The sequence below is a fragment of the Staurois parvus genome, unplaced genomic scaffold (assembly GCF_062004578.1).
Source record: "Staurois parvus isolate SC_StPar_1 unplaced genomic scaffold, SC_StPar_1.0 ptg002336l, whole genome shotgun sequence".
NCBI classification, from domain to species: Eukaryota; Metazoa; Chordata; class Amphibia; order Anura; family Ranidae; genus Staurois; species Staurois parvus.
The window spans coordinates 70,432-90,922 of NW_028320132.1; the positions used below are offsets into that span (position 1 = coordinate 70,432).

Here is a 20,491-nt window from a genome sequence, read left to right on the forward strand (position 1 = left end):
TCCTTGGTGCACTATGGCCACATGGTCATACTGGTTCAATGTCCTTGACGTACTACGGCAACGTGGTCATACTGGTTCAATGTCCTTGACGTACTACGGCAACGTGGTCATACTGGTTCAATGTCCTTGACCTAACACGGCCACATGATCATACTGTGTCAATGTCCTTGACCTACACGGCCACATGGTCATATTGGATCAATGTCCTTGGCGTACTATGGCCACATGGTTATACTGGGTCAGTCTCCTTGGCGTACTATGGCCACATGGTAATACTGGGTCAATGTCCTTGGCGTACTATGGCCACATGGTCATACTGGGTCAATGTCCTTGGCGTACTATGGCCACATGGTCATACTGGGTCAATATCTTTGACCTAATACGGCCACATGGTCATATTGGGTCAATAATGTCACGTGCATCCCTGCCCCTCCTGTGTACAGGCAGCTGCAGGGCAGGGAATGCCAAAGCTGACCGGTCCAGCAGTGACAGCTTCCTTCTGAGTTTTGAACTAAACCCAAGCTCACCCCTAATGGGATTCCCACTATTTTCCTCAGACTTCCTGTTTCACCGCCCAGACAGAAATGAGATGGAAATCGCCTCTGTAGGACAAAGACAGAAACAAAACCTGATGTTTTCCTTTCCCTACCTTTTTATCTTTCTATAAATGTAAACCTTATCTATTGATGATAATGAATGTACATGTTCCTCTTGGCCTACTTAGTCCCTAGACCAGTGGTTGTCAACTTACAAGGTACAGGGGACATTAAATGTGGCCCCCGATGTCTCCAAAAAGCTGCAAAAATTATTTATTACAGGTAATGCTACAGAGGACTGTCAGAGATTGAAGATGTATTACAGGAAAGGGCTAGAGACGTTTCTAGATGTAGAAGTGGTTGGAGATTGAAACTCCTAGAGATTACTGTTAGGAAAGGCTCATTAACAAATCGGGGCTCATACTACAGACTGCTGGTCTTCAAACCCCAAAGGAACGCAGGTTGGGCACAAGGAACCTGGACTGTACAGATTCTTGCTTTATGATGATCATAGAACCAGTTCTTGGTGTTCTATGCATTTTTGTTGTATAAGATGAAAAGTCCTCCTCAAATTTTTTCCCCCAGAATAACTAAAGGGCTTCGAACTAAGATGGTGGTCACTGCACCATGTCCTGTCTGAGGAGGCCTGTTAATAGAGATGATGGTAGAAAAAAATACACCCCAAATGTTAACCCGCAATTTATGACCAATGACTGGTATACCAGTCTCTAAAAGAGGCAAGACCATCACACATGATTCTCCCTTACTGTTTCCATAGTTCATGAAGGGTGGATAATATCTTGTCTGGTCTAGTGAAGTGGAACAAATCTCACTGCCAGACTTGCTATTGTCTACACAAAGCTGAAATGCCAGTTTTGGGTTGATTGAACCCTTTAAAAGATGAAATGTCTAGACTGCTTATTAATTTTGAATTCAGGGTTGGAGTGTGTGGTTTTATTGGTGATATCAGATGTAGGAGGGAATTGAGGAAGAGCTTGGAGTGCTATCATCAGCTCAGGGACCACCAAGGTGGGGAACCACCATATAGATCAACCTTTCTCAACCACTTTATCTCAAAGGAACCATTTGCATTAATATTCAGGTCCCAGGGAATTCCTGATAAGATTAGGCTATTGGCGGTTATTGGGAAAATGCCCATTCCTTTGGTCGTGGTCAGTGGGAGGAATGCTCCTTGCATTGAATTCCACCCTTACAATCATCGCTCTGCCAAGTGGTGTTGGACCTGGAACTATGTAGGCACCAGCACATGGGAGGTCAGTTAGTCACAGCTCAAGGAACCCTTAGCCACCTCTGGAGGAACCCTAAGATTCCATGGAACCTTAGTTGAGAATAACTGACTGATTTAGATAATGGTCATGTCTATTTAAAGACTTTTAATGGAACTTAGAAGCCATGCTAAGCTCCTCCAAAACTTGATTCCATCACAAACATATAAAAGCATCTATGTGTAAATGTCCTACACAAGAGAATGGAAATGAAGCCAGTTGAGTTCTATTTTTTAAAATTGTGTACTATTTCATATGTTGATACATACGTAGGTACTACATTAGACTAACCCGTCAGCTGAGCTTTGAGCTTTTTGTTTTCTTCAGCTGAAGGCAAAAACCTTATAAAATGTAACCCATATTTCTTTCACAAGGAGACCATTTTTCCCCCTGACTCCCTGGACATCTCCTTTTTGGATTTTCAGCCTACTGAAGCTTTGCACCTATTGACTTTTGCAGTTCTAGTAAAGACTGATATCAGTTGTAACTTAGGTTATACAGTTCTGGAATCAGAATCCACAATACCTGGAGATAGTGCATTTTATCTTCTTGTGCCTCTTTGACTGGATAGATTTGTGGTATTCCCCTCTCCAGTGCAGAGATGTCATATTTTGTAATGCGTTCCATGGCCATGAGGTCACCCCCATAATTGTAGTCATAGGGCCTTTCATAGATGAGGTCCGAGTGGATACCGCCATCGGGACTGTGATCTATAACAGGCAAAACTATGTTTTTACCACAAGGAATATATAGTACACGATGGACAGAAAGATGAGAAGCAATACGTAATATAGTAAAAGAACGGTTTATGATTTCATGGAGTATAAAGATGATTGATCACTTCTAGGAATTCCATCTAAGGAATCCAGATTGCTCACAAGTTCCTATTTGGGCTTGTAGGCAGGTGGTAGGGTAGGTTCCCCTTTAAGGTGCCTGGGAGACTAGGGCAGGACCTAGTAAGAAATGGGTCAGATTGCCAAGGAAGAGAAAAGAGTCAAGGTCCTGGGACCAAGAGTACCAGTCATTATTGGAACTGTGTTGGGTCTGCAACCCACCGAAGCCATGTGATTGGTCAAGGCTTTCAGTAAAGAACACTAACTACATCCAGCCTAGTGGTGCCTTTATTTGGCAAGAATGCTGCTCTGAAGAGTGTGAGAATGGGTTCTGCTGGTACAATTTCAAAACCCTAACGCACACGTTCCTGCATCAGAGTGGCCATGCGTGTAGGTGGGTGCTGCCTGATGAAGGAGTCCTGAGTCTCCGAAATGTCGCTTATTATGATTGCTTATTAAAGCTTCAGACCCATATTGGAGAACTTTGGTGTGCTGGTGACGTTCCTCCCTTGGGTTCTGCTGGTGTCCCCTGACTGTTAGGCCTGGAGATAACGCCCAGCATCTGGAGCCCCTGGTTGTGAGCATGTGGTGTACACAGCCAGGAAGGGGGATTGGGGGTCGGCCTCTGCCTGCTACCCACTCATCGGGGAGAGTCATCAGGCAAAGTCCTGTATTGCCCAGAAGGTCAGTGTTACGTTGTGGGTAGGCTCGGCTACTCGCCAACAGGCTGACAACACAGTTTTTGCTGCAATTAAATCTCAAGCAGTGTTGTCAGCCATGTCTGCTAGACTACAAAATTCCACCTATCCTCCCCTCCCTCTGTTCCTTTCCACATGAATTTATTTCCCACCAGAACAATGCTGCTGCTTCAACTCCCAGGAGCCACCCAAATACTCTGCATAGGAAAAGAGCTCTTGGGAGATGTAGTTCTGGGGACGTGCCTATGTCAATAGAAAGTTCCCACAAGAAATTTACAAGATGATATCACAGGAAGAAATAAAAAGGGTTTCTCTCACAGCAAAAATAAAACTGCTGGGACATGACAAGGGAGGTTTAGTGGCATGGACGGACTCCTGACACCCCGACTGGGTACTGGCACCCCCACTGGGTATCTCTGCCGAGCTCTGGAACACAAGGCAAGTGATTGTAGCTACCTCAAAGAACTAGACAACACCAGTTTTTTGGAGTAAGCAAAAAAGAACTGATTTATTAGAGAAACACACTGAAGTTATACAGAAAATTATCAGATCGAAGCTAAACGCATTATCAAAGACAATGCCCAGACAGTCCAGCACCCACATAGGAATACATTATACATGAGAAGCAGGTCCGGACTAGGACAAAAAATAGGCCCGGACATCTTAGACTGAGCAGCCCATTTTGTTAATTATCATTACCGCTCACTGACTGGTTGCTAGAGGTTACTGCACTTCCTTGAAGCTCACTGATTTGTTGCTAGAGGTTAATGCACTTCCTTGCAGCTCACTGATGGGTTGCTAGAGGTTACTGCACATCATTTGCAGCTCACTGATTGGTTGCTAGAGTTTACTGCACATCATTTGCAGCTCACTGATTGGTTGCTAGAGGTTACTGCACTTTCTTGCAGCTCACTGATGGGCTGCTAGAGGTTACTGCACATCATTTACTGCTCACTGATTGAGGGGTACTGAGCAAAGGTGTCAAGGGCATGACACCAAGATCAGAAGAGGTACACAGAACCGGCTTTGGCTCATGTACATGGGCATATTGGGCCATAAAACCTAAAATATGTCTATATTTTGGCACCCAGGAAGTATTGCTTTGTAGCCGCCTGTACACATGAATTACAGAGTACAGCTGCACACGGGTATACGCCAGTACATGCGTAAACACATGCATGTGTATGGGTGTACAACCCCGAATGCAGACTTGTATGCCTGTATGCATGCATGTGCTTATGCAAGTACCAGCGTAGACCCTCGTGCAGCCATATCCTGCAACCCATTTGTACAGGAGGCTGTATGCAACACCTGTGGCTTCTGGGGGCCAAAATGCAGCTGTACCTTCCATTCTGCGGCCCAATAGGCCCGTGTGCACGAGCCATTACAAATGCTCCACCAGTGCCTGCTCTTAGGCTGCAACTGAAATCTTAAACCTGTAAAAATGGAAAAATGGAAACTTGCCATTTTTGTGTTCTCCCGGAAGCATTTTGAATTTCTCACCTTCATTTTCATCATCGTTGGACATGATCGCAATGCACTTGTCCCAGACCGCTTTCACATCTGCTCGGTACCGATCGCAGGCCCACAGGAACATCGGCAGTAGAAGAGCTTGTACTACGGAACACCAGAGGACCCCCAGCACCATCCAGTCATCGGACTTATCAAACTTCAGGCTGGCAAAACTCACCACCTGCGTACCAATGGAAAAAAAATGTATTAATCAATGGACTGGATCAATAATGTCAAAACAACTTGAGAAATAGACATGTCCAGAAAAGTTCCCCTGCTGCAGCCGTGAGCTTGGTATAACCATTTGCAGACAGGACGTATATCCAGGGAGTTTCTTTTTGTGGGTGAACGCTGTTTTGGCACCTCCAGCACTGAAAGCATGTAATGGCAAGGGGTGCTGGGGTGTGCTGGAGGATCTGCTGTTGTTGCTGCCTGCTAGCGGATCTATTGTCACTGAAGAGGATCTATTTTTGTGTAGTGGTCTATTGTTGCTGGGGAGGTCTATTTTTGCTGGTGAGGGATCTATTGTTGCTTGGGGAGGTCTCTTGTTGCCGGTGAGGGATCTATTGTTGCTGGGGAGGTCTATTGTTGCTGGGGAGGTCTATTGTTGCCGACAAGGGATCTACTGTTGTTGGGGAGGTCTATTGTTGTCGGTGAGGGATCTATTGTTGCTGAAGAGGTCTATTGTTGCCCGGGGGGATCTATTGTTGCTAGGGAGGTCTAGTGTTGCCGGTAATGGATCTATTGTAGCTGGGGAGGTATATTGCTGCTGGTGAGGGATCTATTGTAGCTGGGGAGGTATATTGCTGCTGGTGAGGGATCTATTGTAGCTGGGGAGATCTATTGTTGCCGGTGAGGGATCTATTGTACCTGGGGAGGTCTATTGCTGGCAAGGGATCTACTGTTGAGGGAGGTATTTATTGTCTATTGATGCTGGCTGCTGGGAGATCTGTTGTAGCTTCTGGGGGGGGGTCTGTTGTTGCTAGGGTGGTATTTTTGTTTTGGGGTCTATTGTTGCTGGAGGAATCTATTGTTGCTGGTGGGGTCTAATGCTGCTGGCTGTGGGGGATCTGCTTTTCATGCTATCATTAACAAATTCCATACAAATTATTTAGCACCACGAAATGATACTTGGCTCTGTATTCTCTAAAAGGGTCAGTACTGAGAGGTGGGTGGGGGTGCAACCAAGTGAAGGTGCTTAGAGGTAGGTAGGGGGGTGGAGACAACGGGGGAGGGGGGTCCTGCTCTTTTCTTTCTTTCTTTTCTTTCTTTCCTTTCCTTTCTTTCCTCTTTTCTCTTTTCTTTCCTCTTTTCTTTCCTTTCTTTCCTCTTTTCTTTCCTTTCTTTTCTCTCTTCTTTCCTTTCCTTTCCTTTCTCTTTTCTTTCCTTTCTCTTTTCTTTCCTTTCTCTTTTCTTTTCTTTTCTTTTCTTTTCTTTTCTTTCCTTTTTCTTTTCTTTCCTTTCTCTTTTCTTTTCTTTTCTTTTCTTTTCTTTTCTTTTCTTTCTCTTTTCTTTTCTTTTCTTTTCTTTTCTTTTCTTTCTCTTTTCTTTTCTTTTCTTTTCTTTTCTTTTCTTTTCTTTCTCTTTTCTTTCTCTTTTCTTTTCTTTTCTTTTCTTTTCTTTTCTTTCTCTTTTCTTTCTCTTTTCTTTTCTTTTCTTTTCTTTTCTTTTCTTTTCTTTTCTTTTCTTTTCTTTTCTTTTCTTTCCTTTCTCTTTCCTTTCTCTTTCCTTTCTCTTTCCTTTCTCTTTCCTTTCTCTTTTCTTTCCTTTCTCTTTTCTTTCCTTTCTCTTTTCTTTCCTTTCTCTTTTCTTTCCTTTCTCTTTTCTTTCCTTTCTCTTTTCTTTCCTTTCTCTTTTCTTTCCTTTCTCTTTTCTTTCCTTTCTCTTTTCTTTCCTTTCTCTTTTCTTTCCTTTCTCTTTTCTTTCCTTTCTCTTTTCTTTCCTTTCTCTTTTCTTTCCTTTCTCTTTTCTTTCCTTTCTCTTTTCTTTCCTTTCTCTTTTCTTTCCTTTCTCTTTTCTTTCCTTTCTCTTTTCTTTCCTTTCTCTTTTCTTTCCTTTCTCTTTTCTTTCCTTTCTCTTTTCTTTCCTTTCTCTTTTCTTTCCTTTCTCTTTTCTTTCCTTTCTCTTTTCTTTCCTTTCTCTTTTCTTTCCTTTCTCTTTTCTTTCCTTTCTCTTTTCTTTCCTTTCTCTTTTCTTTCCTTTCTCTTTTCTTTCCTTTCTCTTTTCTTTCCTTTCTCTTTTCTTTCCTTTCTCTTTTCTTTCCTTTCTCTTTTCTTTCCTTTCTCTTTTCTTTCCTTTCTCTTTTCTTTCCTTTCTCTTTTCTTTCCTTTCTCTTTTCTTTCCTTCGTTATACTGCGGTCAGCAAGTGGTTAAATAGGCAAACCTATAAATTAGGATTTATTTAGTCCAATATTTGCTCTTTTTAAACGATGGCCTGTATTTATTTTTATTTTTGGGGGGGGATGGGGGTTACATTTGTATATTACAAGCTTTGTGGTGTAATACCAGACTCAGACGTTAGAGGGCAGACTTGGGTTGTCTATCTTGCACTTGCTATACATCAGCCCACCAGCTCACCATGTAATGCTAATTGGCTTGCGGTAACTCCAAATATCACACATTTCAAACAGAAGTCATTTCGAAGAACCAAAGCCACCGCTGGGAGAACAAATTAAACCTGGAACACGGGTCTTTTGTTTGCAGTACCGGATTTTTGCGGCAACAGAGAAAGGATTTACCGCAAATAAAAAAAAACAAAACACTTCAAGAAATGATCTTCTGGCTGGAAGGCAAAGCTGCAAGTTCTACAAAATACATGGCAATGATATAACAAGAGAAAACAATGTAGCAAGAGACAAGAACGTTCAAGCATTCCTCCGAGTGTTGGTGGTTTTGTCCAATTATAATGGCCATCCGGCGAAGTTCGATCGTTATGGGACATAAGAGGCGTTATTTGCAGGAGCAAAAAGCCGAACGTAACCGGCACAGGAATCTGCGTTTTGCAGGAAACTTTATTTTGAATTGTTAGGTGGAAATAGTCCACTCTTTTAGTATAAATTAAAAAATAGATACACAGTGCCTAGAAAAAGTCTTCCTCCCTCTTGAAATATTCCCATGTTGTCATGTGACAACCAAAACTGCCAATGTATTTTATTGGGATTGGATGTGATAGTCCAACACAAAGTGGCACATCATTGTGAAGTGGAAGGAAAATAAGAAATGGTTTTCCTAACAAACATTCTTGACAAATATCTGAAAAGTGGCAGCATTTGTATTCAGCCCTCTTTACTCTGATACCCCTAACTAAAATCTAGTGGAACCAATTGCCTTCAGAAGTCACCTAATTAGTAAATAGAGTCCACCTGTGTGTCATGTGATCTCATATAAATACAGCTGTTCTGTGAAGCCCTCAGAGAACATTTCCCCACAAAGCACGTTCTGGGTTCTTTCTGCCCCTCCGTCTCTGTCCCTCCACTCTTTGAAGTGCACTGTATTCGTCTCTTTTCTCCTGTTTGTCTGAGGATCGCAGTCATCTACCGGCCCCCAGGCCCAGCTTCACACTTTCTTGATGACTTTTCAGCATGGCTACCGTACTTTCTCTCCTCTGAGGTGCCCGCCATCATCCTTGGTGACTTTAACATCCCAGTCAATGTTCACACCCCTGCCTCCTCTCAACTACTCAACCTAACTTCCTCTGTTAACCTAACACAATGGTCACAATCCACCACCAACTACAATGGCAACACCCTCCACCAGGGGCGGACTGACCATTTGGAAACTCGGGCACTGCCTGAGGGCCCGGGGTCAGTAGGGGGCCCCATGAGATGCCCCTGGTACCTTTTTCATAGGCTTTTTTGAGTTTGGGCTAGGACACAGGGGCCCCATGATCCCCTGTTGCCCGGGGGCCCCATGAGTTGTCAGTCCGCCCCTGCCCTCCACCTTGTATTCACCCTCCTATGCACTCCCTGTAACCTCTCTAACACCCCTTTTCCTCTCTCTGATCACAACTTTATGAGCTTCACACTCTCCCTGCCTCCTACCTCCCATGCCTCCAACCAGCAAACCGTTACCTGTAGAACCCTCCATCACCTCAGCCCTGACTTTCTCCACTCCGTTACTGAGCGCCTCTATGATGAAATTGCACCCCTGTCCTGCCCAGAGCTGGCCACATCTGCCTACAACAACAACCTATCATCCTCCCTGGATGCTCTTGCTCCTCTCCCAACCCGGCCTCGCCTGTCACAACTCTGGCAAACAGATGACACCAGAAGTCTCAAGAGACACAGCCGCACTCTTAAGCGAGCATAGCGTAAAAATAAATCCCTGAAAGACTTTACCCTCTACAAATCCGCTCTTCTCAAATACAACTCCAGCCTCCACGCTGCTAAGCAAACCTACTACAACACTTTTATGAAGACCCTCTCATCCAATCCTCGTCAACTCTCCTCTACCCTTAATTCCTTACTCCACCCCCATTGCCTCCACCAACTTACTGCACAGGAGATTGCCAGTCATTTCAAGAAGAAGGTGGACACAATTCGTGATGAGATCTCCAGTGTCAAGCTTCCTCCTCTAACCAACATACCAGGCCCAACACCAAACTCTACACTCTCCTCCTTCAACCCTGTTACCACCGAGGAAGTTACCGAACTCCTTTCCAAGGCCCACTTCACCACCTGTCCCCTGGATCCTGTCCCCTCACGACTGTTGCAGCCTCCTTCCTGCTCTATCCTAAACTCTCTAACCCCCATCTTCAACCTCTCACTCTCCATGGGCACCTTTCCCTCCCCGCTCAAACATGCACTGGTTACCCCCATACTCAAAAAATCCTCGCTGGACCGCATCTGTTTGAATAACTTAAGACCCATCTCCCTGCTCCTGTTTGCCTCCAAGCTACTCGAGCGCCTTGTTCACAACCGTATGAACTGCTACCTCACTGACAACAACCTTCTTGATCCCCGACAGTCTGGCTTCCGCCGACAACATTCCACAGAAACTGTCCTACTAAAACTCACTAATGACCTAATAACTGCTAAAACCAACGGCCATTAGCCCATAGTTATCCCAACCAACAGCCATTACTCCATACTCATCCCAACCAACGACCATTACTCCGTACTCATCCCAACCAACGGCCATTACTCCATACTCATCCCAACCAACGGCCATTACTCCATACTCATCCCAACCAACGGCCACTACTCCATACTCATCCTGACCAACGGCCATTACTCCATACTCATCCCAACCAATGGCCATTACTCCATACTCATCCCAACCAACGGCCATTACTCCGTACTCATACTCCTTGACCTTTCCGCTGCCTTTGACACAGTCGACCACCCGCTCCTCCTCAGTAAACTCCACTTCATCGGCCTCCGTGACTCTGCTCTCTCCTGGTTCTCCTCTGGATGGAGCCAAATACAGGGCAACCTTAGAAGAAAACCTGTTAGAGTCTGAAAAAGACTTGAGACCGGGGCGGAGGTTCCCCTTCCAGCAGGACAACCACCCGAAACATCCAGCCAGAGCTACAACGGAAGGGTTTAGATCAAAGCATCTTCATGTGTTAGAATGGCCCAGTCACAGTCCAGACCCAAATCCAATGGAGAATCTGTGGCCAGACCTGAAAATTGCTGTTTCCAGACGCTCTCCATCCAATCTGACAGAACTTGAGGGATTCTGCAAAGAAGAATGGGCAGAAATGTCCCTCTCTAGATGTGAAAGAGACATCCCCAAAAAGACTTGCCGCTGGAATTGCAGCCAAAGGGGGTCCTACAAAGTATTGACTCCGGGGGGCCGAATACAAATGCCGCCACACTTTTCACAGATTTATTGGTCACAAATGTTGGAAACCATTTCTCATTTTCCTTCCACTTTACAATTATGTGCCACTTTGTGTCGGTCCATCACATCCAATCCCAATAAATACATTGTAACATGACAACATGGGGGGGGGATACATTGGAACATGACAACATGGGGGGGGATACATTGGAACATGACAGCATGGAGGGCATTTTAGGGGGGGGGGGGAGACTTTTTCAAGGCCCTGTCTTCCAAAGTATCTTTCTGTGGTCCAAGCCTTGGCAATGAACATGTGCTCTCTGGCTAAATGGAGAGCGGATATAGTGAATGCGTGGTCCGGGGAGAGCGGATATAGTGAATGCGTGGTCCGGGGAGAGCGGATATAGTGAATGCGGGGTCCGGGGAGAGCGGATATAGTGAATGCGGGGTCCGGGGAGAGCGGATATAGTGAATGCGGGGTCCGGGGAGAGCGGATATAGTGAATGCGGGGTCCGGGGAGAGCGGATAGAGTGAATGCGGGGTCCGGGGAGAGCGGATAGAGTGAATGCGGGGTCCGGGGAGAGAGGATATAGTAAATGCGGGGTCCGGGGAGAGCGGATATAGTGAATGCCGGGTCCGGGGAGAGAGGATATAGTGAATGCGGGGTCCGGGGAGAGCGGATATAGTGAATGCGGGGTCCTTGGCGAGCGGATATAGTGAATGCGGGCTCCTGGGAGACTGAATATAGTGAATATAGCAGTGGGCTCTCATGGGGTCTCTGATGTAAGGAGGGAGTCTGATGATGTGATGGGCTCTCATGGGGGCCCTGATGAAAGGAGGGAATCCTGATGAAGCGGTGGGCTCTCACGGGGGCCCTGATGCAAGGATGGAGTCTGATGAAGCGGTGGGCTCTCACGGGGGCCCTGATGAAAGGAGGGAGTCTGATCTGAATGTATTTTTCTTTGACTTTTATTAATGGCTCGGTTATATTTGGAATTCCTTTGCTTTGTTTTACTGAAGTTTTTTCTCTGTTCTGAATCCTTTCCCGCTGATGACATAAATACTCCGAATAGAACATTCATTCATTTACATGGAATCTATTCATTTATGAAAACTTTTTTTGGCCTGGGAGTATTTGTAAAATCTACAATGTGCCCCTTGTAGCGCAATGCTCGGAGCCCCCCCATCTCGTCTCCTGTACATCTATATGAAAGGCTCGCCCTCCTCTATAAAGCCAATTCTTCTCTCTAATCCGTACAGAAAGCGCTATTTTTACACGTGAAGAAGAATCCCGCCTGTAGCCAACTCGCTGAGTTAGGAATATTTCTTTTTTTTTCTGAAGTCGGATTTAAGAATGAACTTTTCACCTTCACAGTTTGCTCATCCTGACTTCAAACTCTGAATTCTGTTCAGAGCGTAAAAAAACGAAGAACCCGAGGAGCAGGGTGACATTTTGTGCAGCGAAGAGAAAACCTTTAATGTGGAAAAAAACAAAACATTTTCCTAAATTAAACCGACACGTCTGCCAGACGAGGAACACGAGTCTCCAAAGTTATAATGACCTCCACCTGGGATTTTTATCCTTTTTTTTTATCTTCACTTTTCAGATTCTTGCATGCATTATATCTGATGGATCTGAAATCAGTTTACCCACTCCAGATTTTTTATTTTTTTTTTGCGCAGACCTAGAATCAGATATATTTTTTATAATGAGTGCATGCTTGCTAGGTTATGTGTAACGCTTCAGGTAGTTATAACCTCTTAGAGATCAAAGCATCAAAGGGGCTGCGAATGGGACCCAAGATGCCGGCTCAAGAGATGACGCAGTCATGGAAATTGTGGAGTCTGCGCAAAAGTCTGACGCAGATCAGTCCCTGCTGCAACATTTTGTAAAGCGCTGCGCAAACTGTTGGCTTTATATAAATCCTGAATTATAATAATAATAATAATAACCTCTCACTTTGTGACTTGCTAAATAGTAAAAAATTGTTACAGTCTGATCACTGTAGAGGAGACTGAGGAAATGCTTCTTCCTGCCTGCAGCAGGTTGATGACATCATCTCAGCAAAGGACATGAGCTCAAGGTGGAGCTTTTCTTTAAAAAAAAAAAATATTGTTGCTGTATATCATGGCACGTTAATTAAATGAATAACCTCTTACGACCGGCATGTAACTCACACAATAGAAACTTTGTATTCAAAATACATCTAGAGGTAAGTAGAGCAAAATGCTCATTTTATTCACCTAAATTTTGCTCTGCTTACTTCCTGGATGGATTTTGGATAATGAGGGGGATTGGTTATGCTGTTGCTTCTTCACATTTATGCCTCTGCCACACCAACATGTACTGATTGAAAAAAAAAAAAAAAAAAAAAAAAAAAAAAATATATATATATATATATATATACACATACATATTCTATAAACATTTTTCATTTTTTTTAATAATAGAAGTATAATTTTAAAATATAAAATATGTTTTATATATTCATATTTAAAATTTATTTTGAAACTCTCTCTCTCTCTCTCTCTCTCTATATATATATATATATATATATATATATATATATATATATATATGCAGATATAGTACATGTGTTTTTATACAGTCATATGTAAAATTTATTTTGAAACAAAAAAAATAAAATTAAATTAGGTATATATACGTTTTATACATCCAGACTTCAAATGTATTTTTAAATATATATATATATATATATATATATATATAAATAAATTTGAAGTCTGGATGTATAAAATGTACATACCTAATTTAATTTATTTTTATATATATACAGTGTATATATATATATATATATATATATATATATATAAATACACACATGTACTGATTGAGAAAAAAAAATAATATATGTGTGTGTGTATATATATATTTATATAAAAAATGGAAAGCAGAATAAAACATCCAGACATGAATCATCCTCCTAAATTTTCACCATCCCTCAATCCGTATGCCATAGCAACGTTTTTGTGAAACAAAAAAGAAAGGACTTTATGAAAATCAAGGACGGTGCACATCATGAGAACTTGTAAGGAATAAAAACGCTTGTTTTATTATTGTCACGCTGAAAGGAACTCAATAACGTAATCTGTATTCTTAGAAAAAAAAAAGGATAGTAACATGCAGTATATTAAATGTCTGGGGATTACCCAAAGGTTACGTTACATGGCACATCGCTCAAAGGGTACTGTGAAGTCCTTGGCAGCACGTTTCCTGGTCTTCCTTCAGATCTTAAGGGGTTTCTTAATCAGTTGATTGACCTCCCTTCTAATAGCAGTGTCATGGTTCAGGCACCCTCCAGAGTTTGATAGAGGTTACTTAAACTGTGGCTTTTTTAATTCCCATCTTATGGTGCGTACATGGTTCTGGGATACCTCCGGTGGTTGCTAGGGGGCCACTAAATTGTGGCCGATTGACCTCCCGTCCGATAGTAGCTGCATGACTCAGGCACCTTCCAGAGGTAGCTAGGGGTTCCTTAATCTGTGGCTGATTGACCTTCCATCTGATGGTGCCTGTATGGTTCTGGGGTGCTTCCGAAGGTTGCTAGGGGTTCCTTTTAAACTGTGGCTTTTTGAACTCCCATATGATGATGCCTACTTGGTTCTGGGGTACCTCCAGAGGTTGCTAGGTGGCCCTTAAACTGTGTCTTATTGACCTCCCATCCAATAGTATCTGCATGCACGGGCGGACTGACAACTCATGGGGCCCCCCGGGAAAAAGGGGATCATGGGGCCCCTGTTTCCTTGCCCACACTCAAAAAAGCCTATGAAAAAGGTACCAGGGGCATCTCATGGGGCCCCCTACTGACCCCGGGCCCTCGGGCAGTGCCCGAGTTTCCAAATGGTTAGTCCGGCCCAGCCTGCATGGATCAGGCACCTTCCAGAAGTTGCTAGGGGGCCCTTAAACTGTGTCTGATTGACCTCCCATCTGATAGTAACTGCATGGTTCAGGCACCTTCCAGAGGTACCTTAATCTGTGGCTGATTGACCTTCCATTTGATGGTGCCTGCATAGTTTTAGGGCCCTCCAGAGGTTGCTAGGGGGTTCTTAAACTATGCCTGATTGACCTATCATCTGAAGGTGCCTGTGTGGTTCTGAGGTGCTTCCAGAGGTTGCTAGATGTTTCTTAAACTATGGCTGATTGACCTCCCAGCTGATAGTAGCGCCATGGTTCAGGCACAATCCAGAGTTTGCAAGAGTTCCTTAAACTGTGGCTTTTTGAACTCCCATCTGTTAGTTCCTACATGGTTCTAGCCAATGCCACTTGGAAAAGCCAGGCATTTTCCCACTAGATACCAATGAAAGGGGCATTTTCCCCATTGACCCCCCCCCCCCCCAATTAATTCATTTTAGCAGGGGTTCCCTGAGACCTGAAAATAATTTCAAATGTTCCTCTGGAGTAAAGAGGTTGAGAAAGGCTTCAGGGAAAATTATACATATATAAAGTAAGTATTTTGCTCCACTTACCACCGGATTCTGAAACTAATGATCTACTGTGTGTTACATATGTAGGGAAAATGAAAGCCTGGTCCCAAGAAAGCAGAAGACCATGAAATGCCGTGACAGGGGCCCCCATTTGGATGAACATCAGGTTTATTTGTCAAAGTTTAGCCATGAAACGCATCTTTGCTGTAATCAATAAACCTGATCTTCATCAAAATCCAATTACTTCGACCCTTCTCTAAAGAAACAATAATACATATCACAAAAGGTGGCTCTGCTGTTTGAGCCCTCGATTGGACTTTTTCTTCACTGCAAACTAGTGGGAAGAATGCCCCCCCCTCCCCTTACAGTAGTGATCAAAATGCCTCTGGCTTGGCCAAGTGGCATTGGCCCCAGAAACGTGCAGGCACCATCAGATAGGAGATCAATCTGCCACAGTTTACAGAACCCCCAGCAAAATCTGGAGGAACCTTTTGGGTTCTATGGAACCTTGTTTGAGAATGGCTGATCTACTGTGTGTTACATATGTATGGGAGATTAAAGCCCAGTCCTGAGGAAGTGGAAGACTGGAAAACATGTCATCAAGGGCCCCACGGTACTGTTGTATTGTTTGGGTTATATACTATATAGCACAACCTTTGGGTAATCTTCATATATTCTACATTCTGTATGTAAATATCCTCCATTTGGATGGTTTGTTTTTTGTTTTTTTAAAGAATACATTTTATTGCATTACTTTTAGTTTGGAAGTAATAAAACAAACGTTTTTATACTTTACAAGTTCTTATAATGTGTAACTATCCTCAACTTCCACAATCAAAGTACCCTTTTTTGTTTTACAAACTTTACTATGGCGTAATATAAGGGTAGTAAGATGGGAGTTCAACAAGCCACAGTTTAAGGAACACCTAGCAACCTCTGGAGGGTGCCTGAACCATGCAGGTACCATCAGATGGGAGGTCAATCATCCACAGTTTAAGGGCCCTCTATCAACCTCTGGAGGCACCTCAGAACCATGTAGACACCATCAGATGGAAGTTGAAAAATGCAGTTTAAAAAACCCTTAATGGTGCCTGAACCATGCCGCTACTATCAGATGGGAGGTCAATCAGCCACAGTTTATAGGAACCTCTAGTAACCTCCAGACGCACCCCAGAACCATGTAGGTACCATCAGATAAGAGGCCAGTCAGTCACAGTTTAAGGAACCCCTAGCAACCTCCGAAGGACCCCAGAACCATACAGGCACCTTCAGATGGGAGGTCAATCAGCCAAAGTCTAAGGAGCCTCTAGCCACCTCTGGAGGGCCCCAGAACTATGTAGACACCATCAGATGGGAGGTCAATCAGCCACAGTTTAGGCAACCTCTAGCAACCCATAAAGGGCCCAAGAACTGTGTAGGCACCATCAGATGGGAGGTCAATCCACCACAGTTTCGGGAACCCCTAGCAACCTCCAGAGGACCTGAGATCCATGCCGCCATCTTCAGATGGGAGGTCAATAAGCCACAGTTTAAGGAGCCTCTAGCAACCTCCAGAGGACCCCATATCCATGCTGGCACCTTCAGATGGGAGGTCAATCTACAGTCTAAGGAACCCCTAGCAACCCCAGAACCATACAGGCATCATCAGATAGAAGGTCAATCAGCCACAATTTAAAGTGGTTGTAAAGGAATTAAAAAAAAAAAAAAAGTCTATACTTACCTGCTCTGTGCAATAGACTTGCACAGAGCACCCCCGATTCCCCTCTTCTTGGGTACCTTGTCGGTGCCCCTGGCTCCCCCGCTCATGCTTATGCTGGTGCCCCCAATAGGAAGCTGATTGCCGTGGGGGCTCGCTCCAGAACCCCGCTGCTGCGTTCATCGACACAGACAGTAGAACTCAGCCCCCTCACCCCATTGTCACTGGAGCTGACTGACAGGAGCAATAGCCAGTGGCTTCTGTTGCTACTGATCTGCCCAGGGAGGAGGGGCAAAGCCAGGAAAGCCACAGCTCTCATGCACAGCGCTGGATCGCGATGGGGCTCAGGTAAGTATGGGGGGGGGGGGGGGTGTGAAGGAGCGAGTCTGTAACACAAAAGGATTTTTTACCTAAATGCATAGAATGCTTTAAGGTAAAAAACCTTGAGGCTTTAGAACCACTCTTAAAGGAACCCGTAGCAACCTCCGGAGGACCCCAGATCCATACAGGCACCATCAGATGGGAAGTCATTCAGCCAAAGTCTAAGGAACCCGTAGCAACCTCTGGTGGACCCCAGAACCATATAGGCTCCATCAGATGGGAAGTCAATCAGCCAAAGTCTAAGGAACCCGTAGCAACTCTAGAGGACCCCAGAACCATACAGGCACCATCAGATGGTAAGTCAATCAGCCAAAGTCTAAGGAACTCATAGCAACCTCTAGAGGACCCCAGAACCATACAGGCACTATCAGATGGTAAGTCAATCAGCCAAAGTCTAAGGAATCCATAGCAACCTCTGGCGGACCCCAGAACCATACAGGCACCATCAGATGGTAAGTCAATCAGCCAAAGTCTAAGGAACCCGTAGCAACCTCTGGCGGACCCCAGAACCATACAGGCTCCATCATATGGGAAGTCAATCAGCCAAAGTCTAAGAAACCCGTAGCAACCTCCAGAGGACCCCAGAACCATATAGGCTCCATCAGATGGTAAGTCAATCAGCCAAAGTCTAAGAAACCCGTAGCAACCTCCAAGAGGACCCCAGAACCATATAGGCTCCATCAGATGGGAAGTCAATCAGCCAAAGTCTAAGGAACCTGTAGCAACCTCTGGAGGACCCCAGAACCATACAGGCTCCATCAGATGGTAAGTCAATCAGCCAAAGTCTAAGAAACCCGTAGCAACCTCCTAGAGGACCCCAGAACAATACGGGCACCATCAGATGGTAAGTCAATCAGCCAAAGTCTTAGGAACCTGTAGCAACCTCTAGAGGACCCCAGAACCATATAGGCTCCATCAGATGGTAAGTCAATCAGCCAAAGTCTAAGGAACCCATAGCAACCTCTGGCGGACCCCAGAACCATACGGGCATCATCAGAAGGGAGGTCAATCATCCACAGATTAAGAAACCTCTAGAGTTCTTGAGGAAAACCAGAAAACATGTTGCCAAGGGCCCCACAGTACTGGTTGGGTGATATGCCATGTAATGTAATCTTAGGCTAACATCCATATACTTGATATGTGGAATGTTAATATCCACCATCTGGAGTTTTAATTGATTGCCGCCAACATTGGTATATGTTCCCACATGCATTAGGATGAGGTAAAAAAATACATATAATAATAATAATAAAACAAACTTTTTATACTTGACAAGTTCTTATGATGTGGACTATCCTTGACTTCCACACACAGTCCCTTTTTTTTGTTTTACACCCTTTACCATGGCATACTAATAGAGGGATGGTGGGAAACGAGATAAAGTTTTCCTATTTGCGTATTTTATTCCATTCTCTCCATTTCCTTTTAGAAACGAGAAATCTCTCTAATATCCCATCAGTAAATTTTTGGTGTGGCGGATGCCAAGCCTTGGATAAGCAAGCGCGTAACCGATCCCCCTCATTATCCAAATCAAGCAGCTGTTCGAATTAGCAGCCTGTGCAAAACAGGAGATTTAATCAGGGAATTCAGAGGCAGATTAGCCACTCCGGTAGCAGTCAAAAACGGGAAGAAAAGTCACATCGCACTGACAGGTTAATCCCGACTTTAACTGGGAATCCCTGAAATCCAATAACAGCCATTGTATCATAATCTGCCGTTAAATGTTGTTCCAGGCAGAGTTACGGTGGAGCTTTGAGGGGGGGTAAAAGTATCATGGTACCATTGCAAGCGAGGTTGAAAAAAAAAAAAAAAAACATTTTTAAATATTCCAAGTGGATCTAGAGGAAGGCAAAAAAAACCAAACAACAAACAAAAAAAAACAAATCCAATTTATTATCGCAGCGAGGAAGAAAATATCTTTTTGATGGCATCAATGGCGAATTAATCCCCCACGTCGCTCAGTCCACTGATGAATCCTATTAATTATAGCTCGGGATGCCGCTTCTAATGAGAACACCATCCAAACGACATTTAAAGCTTTTTTGATCTTTGCAAGCTTTGTGGCGGTGATTAGGGATAATGTAACTGATCCAATCAACATATGTTGATTTAATCGCCAAATTGTATCGTTTGTGAAGCAATGATGTTTGCTCTTCATTCACAAGTAGGTTCTGCTTCCTGCTTTTGTATTGCTGCAGAGTGGTTGCGTCTTTGCAGTCCTGGGACGGGCTTGGGTAAGGATCTGGAACCACTCCACCACTAAAATGCATGCCATTGGTTGAAGATACCACCCTGCACCCATTCTCTGCCCCCTTGCTCCAGCTTTCCATGGCTGGCATGGAGTGTAGATTGCACATGCCTGGCCAATGACTTGCTTTCTTGCATCTAGAAGGAAGCTGCGCATGCACGGTGTGTTTTTCATGTTGGATGAGGGTGGATGGAGCGGTCATGTTGGAGTACAGTGGGACCCTCCACCACTAAAATGCATGCCATTGGTTGAGGATACCACCCTGCACCCATTCTCTGCCCCCTTGCTCCAGCTTGCCATGGATGGCATGGAGTGTACATTGCACGTGTGGCCAGTGACTTGCTTTCTTGCATCTAGAAGGAAGCTGTGCATGCACAGTGTGTTTTTCATTTTGGATGAGGGGGGGGATGGAGCGGTCATGTTGGAGTACAGTGGGACCTTCCACCACTAAAATGCATGCCATTGGTTGAGGATACCACCCTGCACCCATTCTCTTCCCCCTTGCTCCAGCTTCCCATGGATGGCATGGAGTGTACATTGCACATGCCTTGCCAATGACTTGCTTTCTTGCATCTAGAAGGAAGCTGCGCATGCACGGTGTGTTTTTCATGTTGGCTGAAGGTGGATGGAGCGGTCATGTTGGAGTACAGTGGGGCAGCAGTAGCAGAAGCCAAGGCCCAATGGTTGTCCACCTATGACTTATTTATTTCAGTCAATGTATGCAGCGCTTTACATACAGTATATGTATTATACATTCCCATCAGTCCCTAACCCTCAAGGGGCGTACAATCTAAGGTCCCTAACTCACAAAAGTATTGGGCCGCCGGCCTTTCCACGCACATGACCTTTAATGGCCCCCAGTCTTAGTCCGTAGGGTTCAATATTGAGTTGGCCCCGCCCTTTGCAGCTATAACAGCTTCATCTCTTCTGGGAAGGCCGTCCACAAGGTTTAGGAGGGTGTCTATGGGAAGGTTGGACCATTCTTCCAGAAGCACATTTGTCAGGTCAGGCACTGATGTCGGGGGGGGGAGGCCTGGCTCGCAGTCTCCACCCTAATTCATCGGTTTGAGG

At 44.4% G+C, this 20,491-nt stretch overlaps 1 protein-coding gene across 1 annotated transcript in view; it reads right to left on the bottom strand.

The window, feature by feature from the left end:
- Positions 1-20,491, bottom strand: part of GPR153 (G protein-coupled receptor 153) — a 58,438-nt gene that overhangs the window by 7,436 nt on the left and 30,511 nt on the right. The window contains exons 3-4 of the mRNA XM_089665773.1: positions 4,857-5,046; positions 2,348-2,532 (exon numbers count right to left, since the gene is read on the bottom strand). Of these exons, the coding sequence (XP_089521899.1) occupies positions 2,348-2,532; positions 4,857-5,046 (375 nt within the window). The remainder of the gene's footprint in view (positions 1-2,347; positions 2,533-4,856; positions 5,047-20,491) is intronic.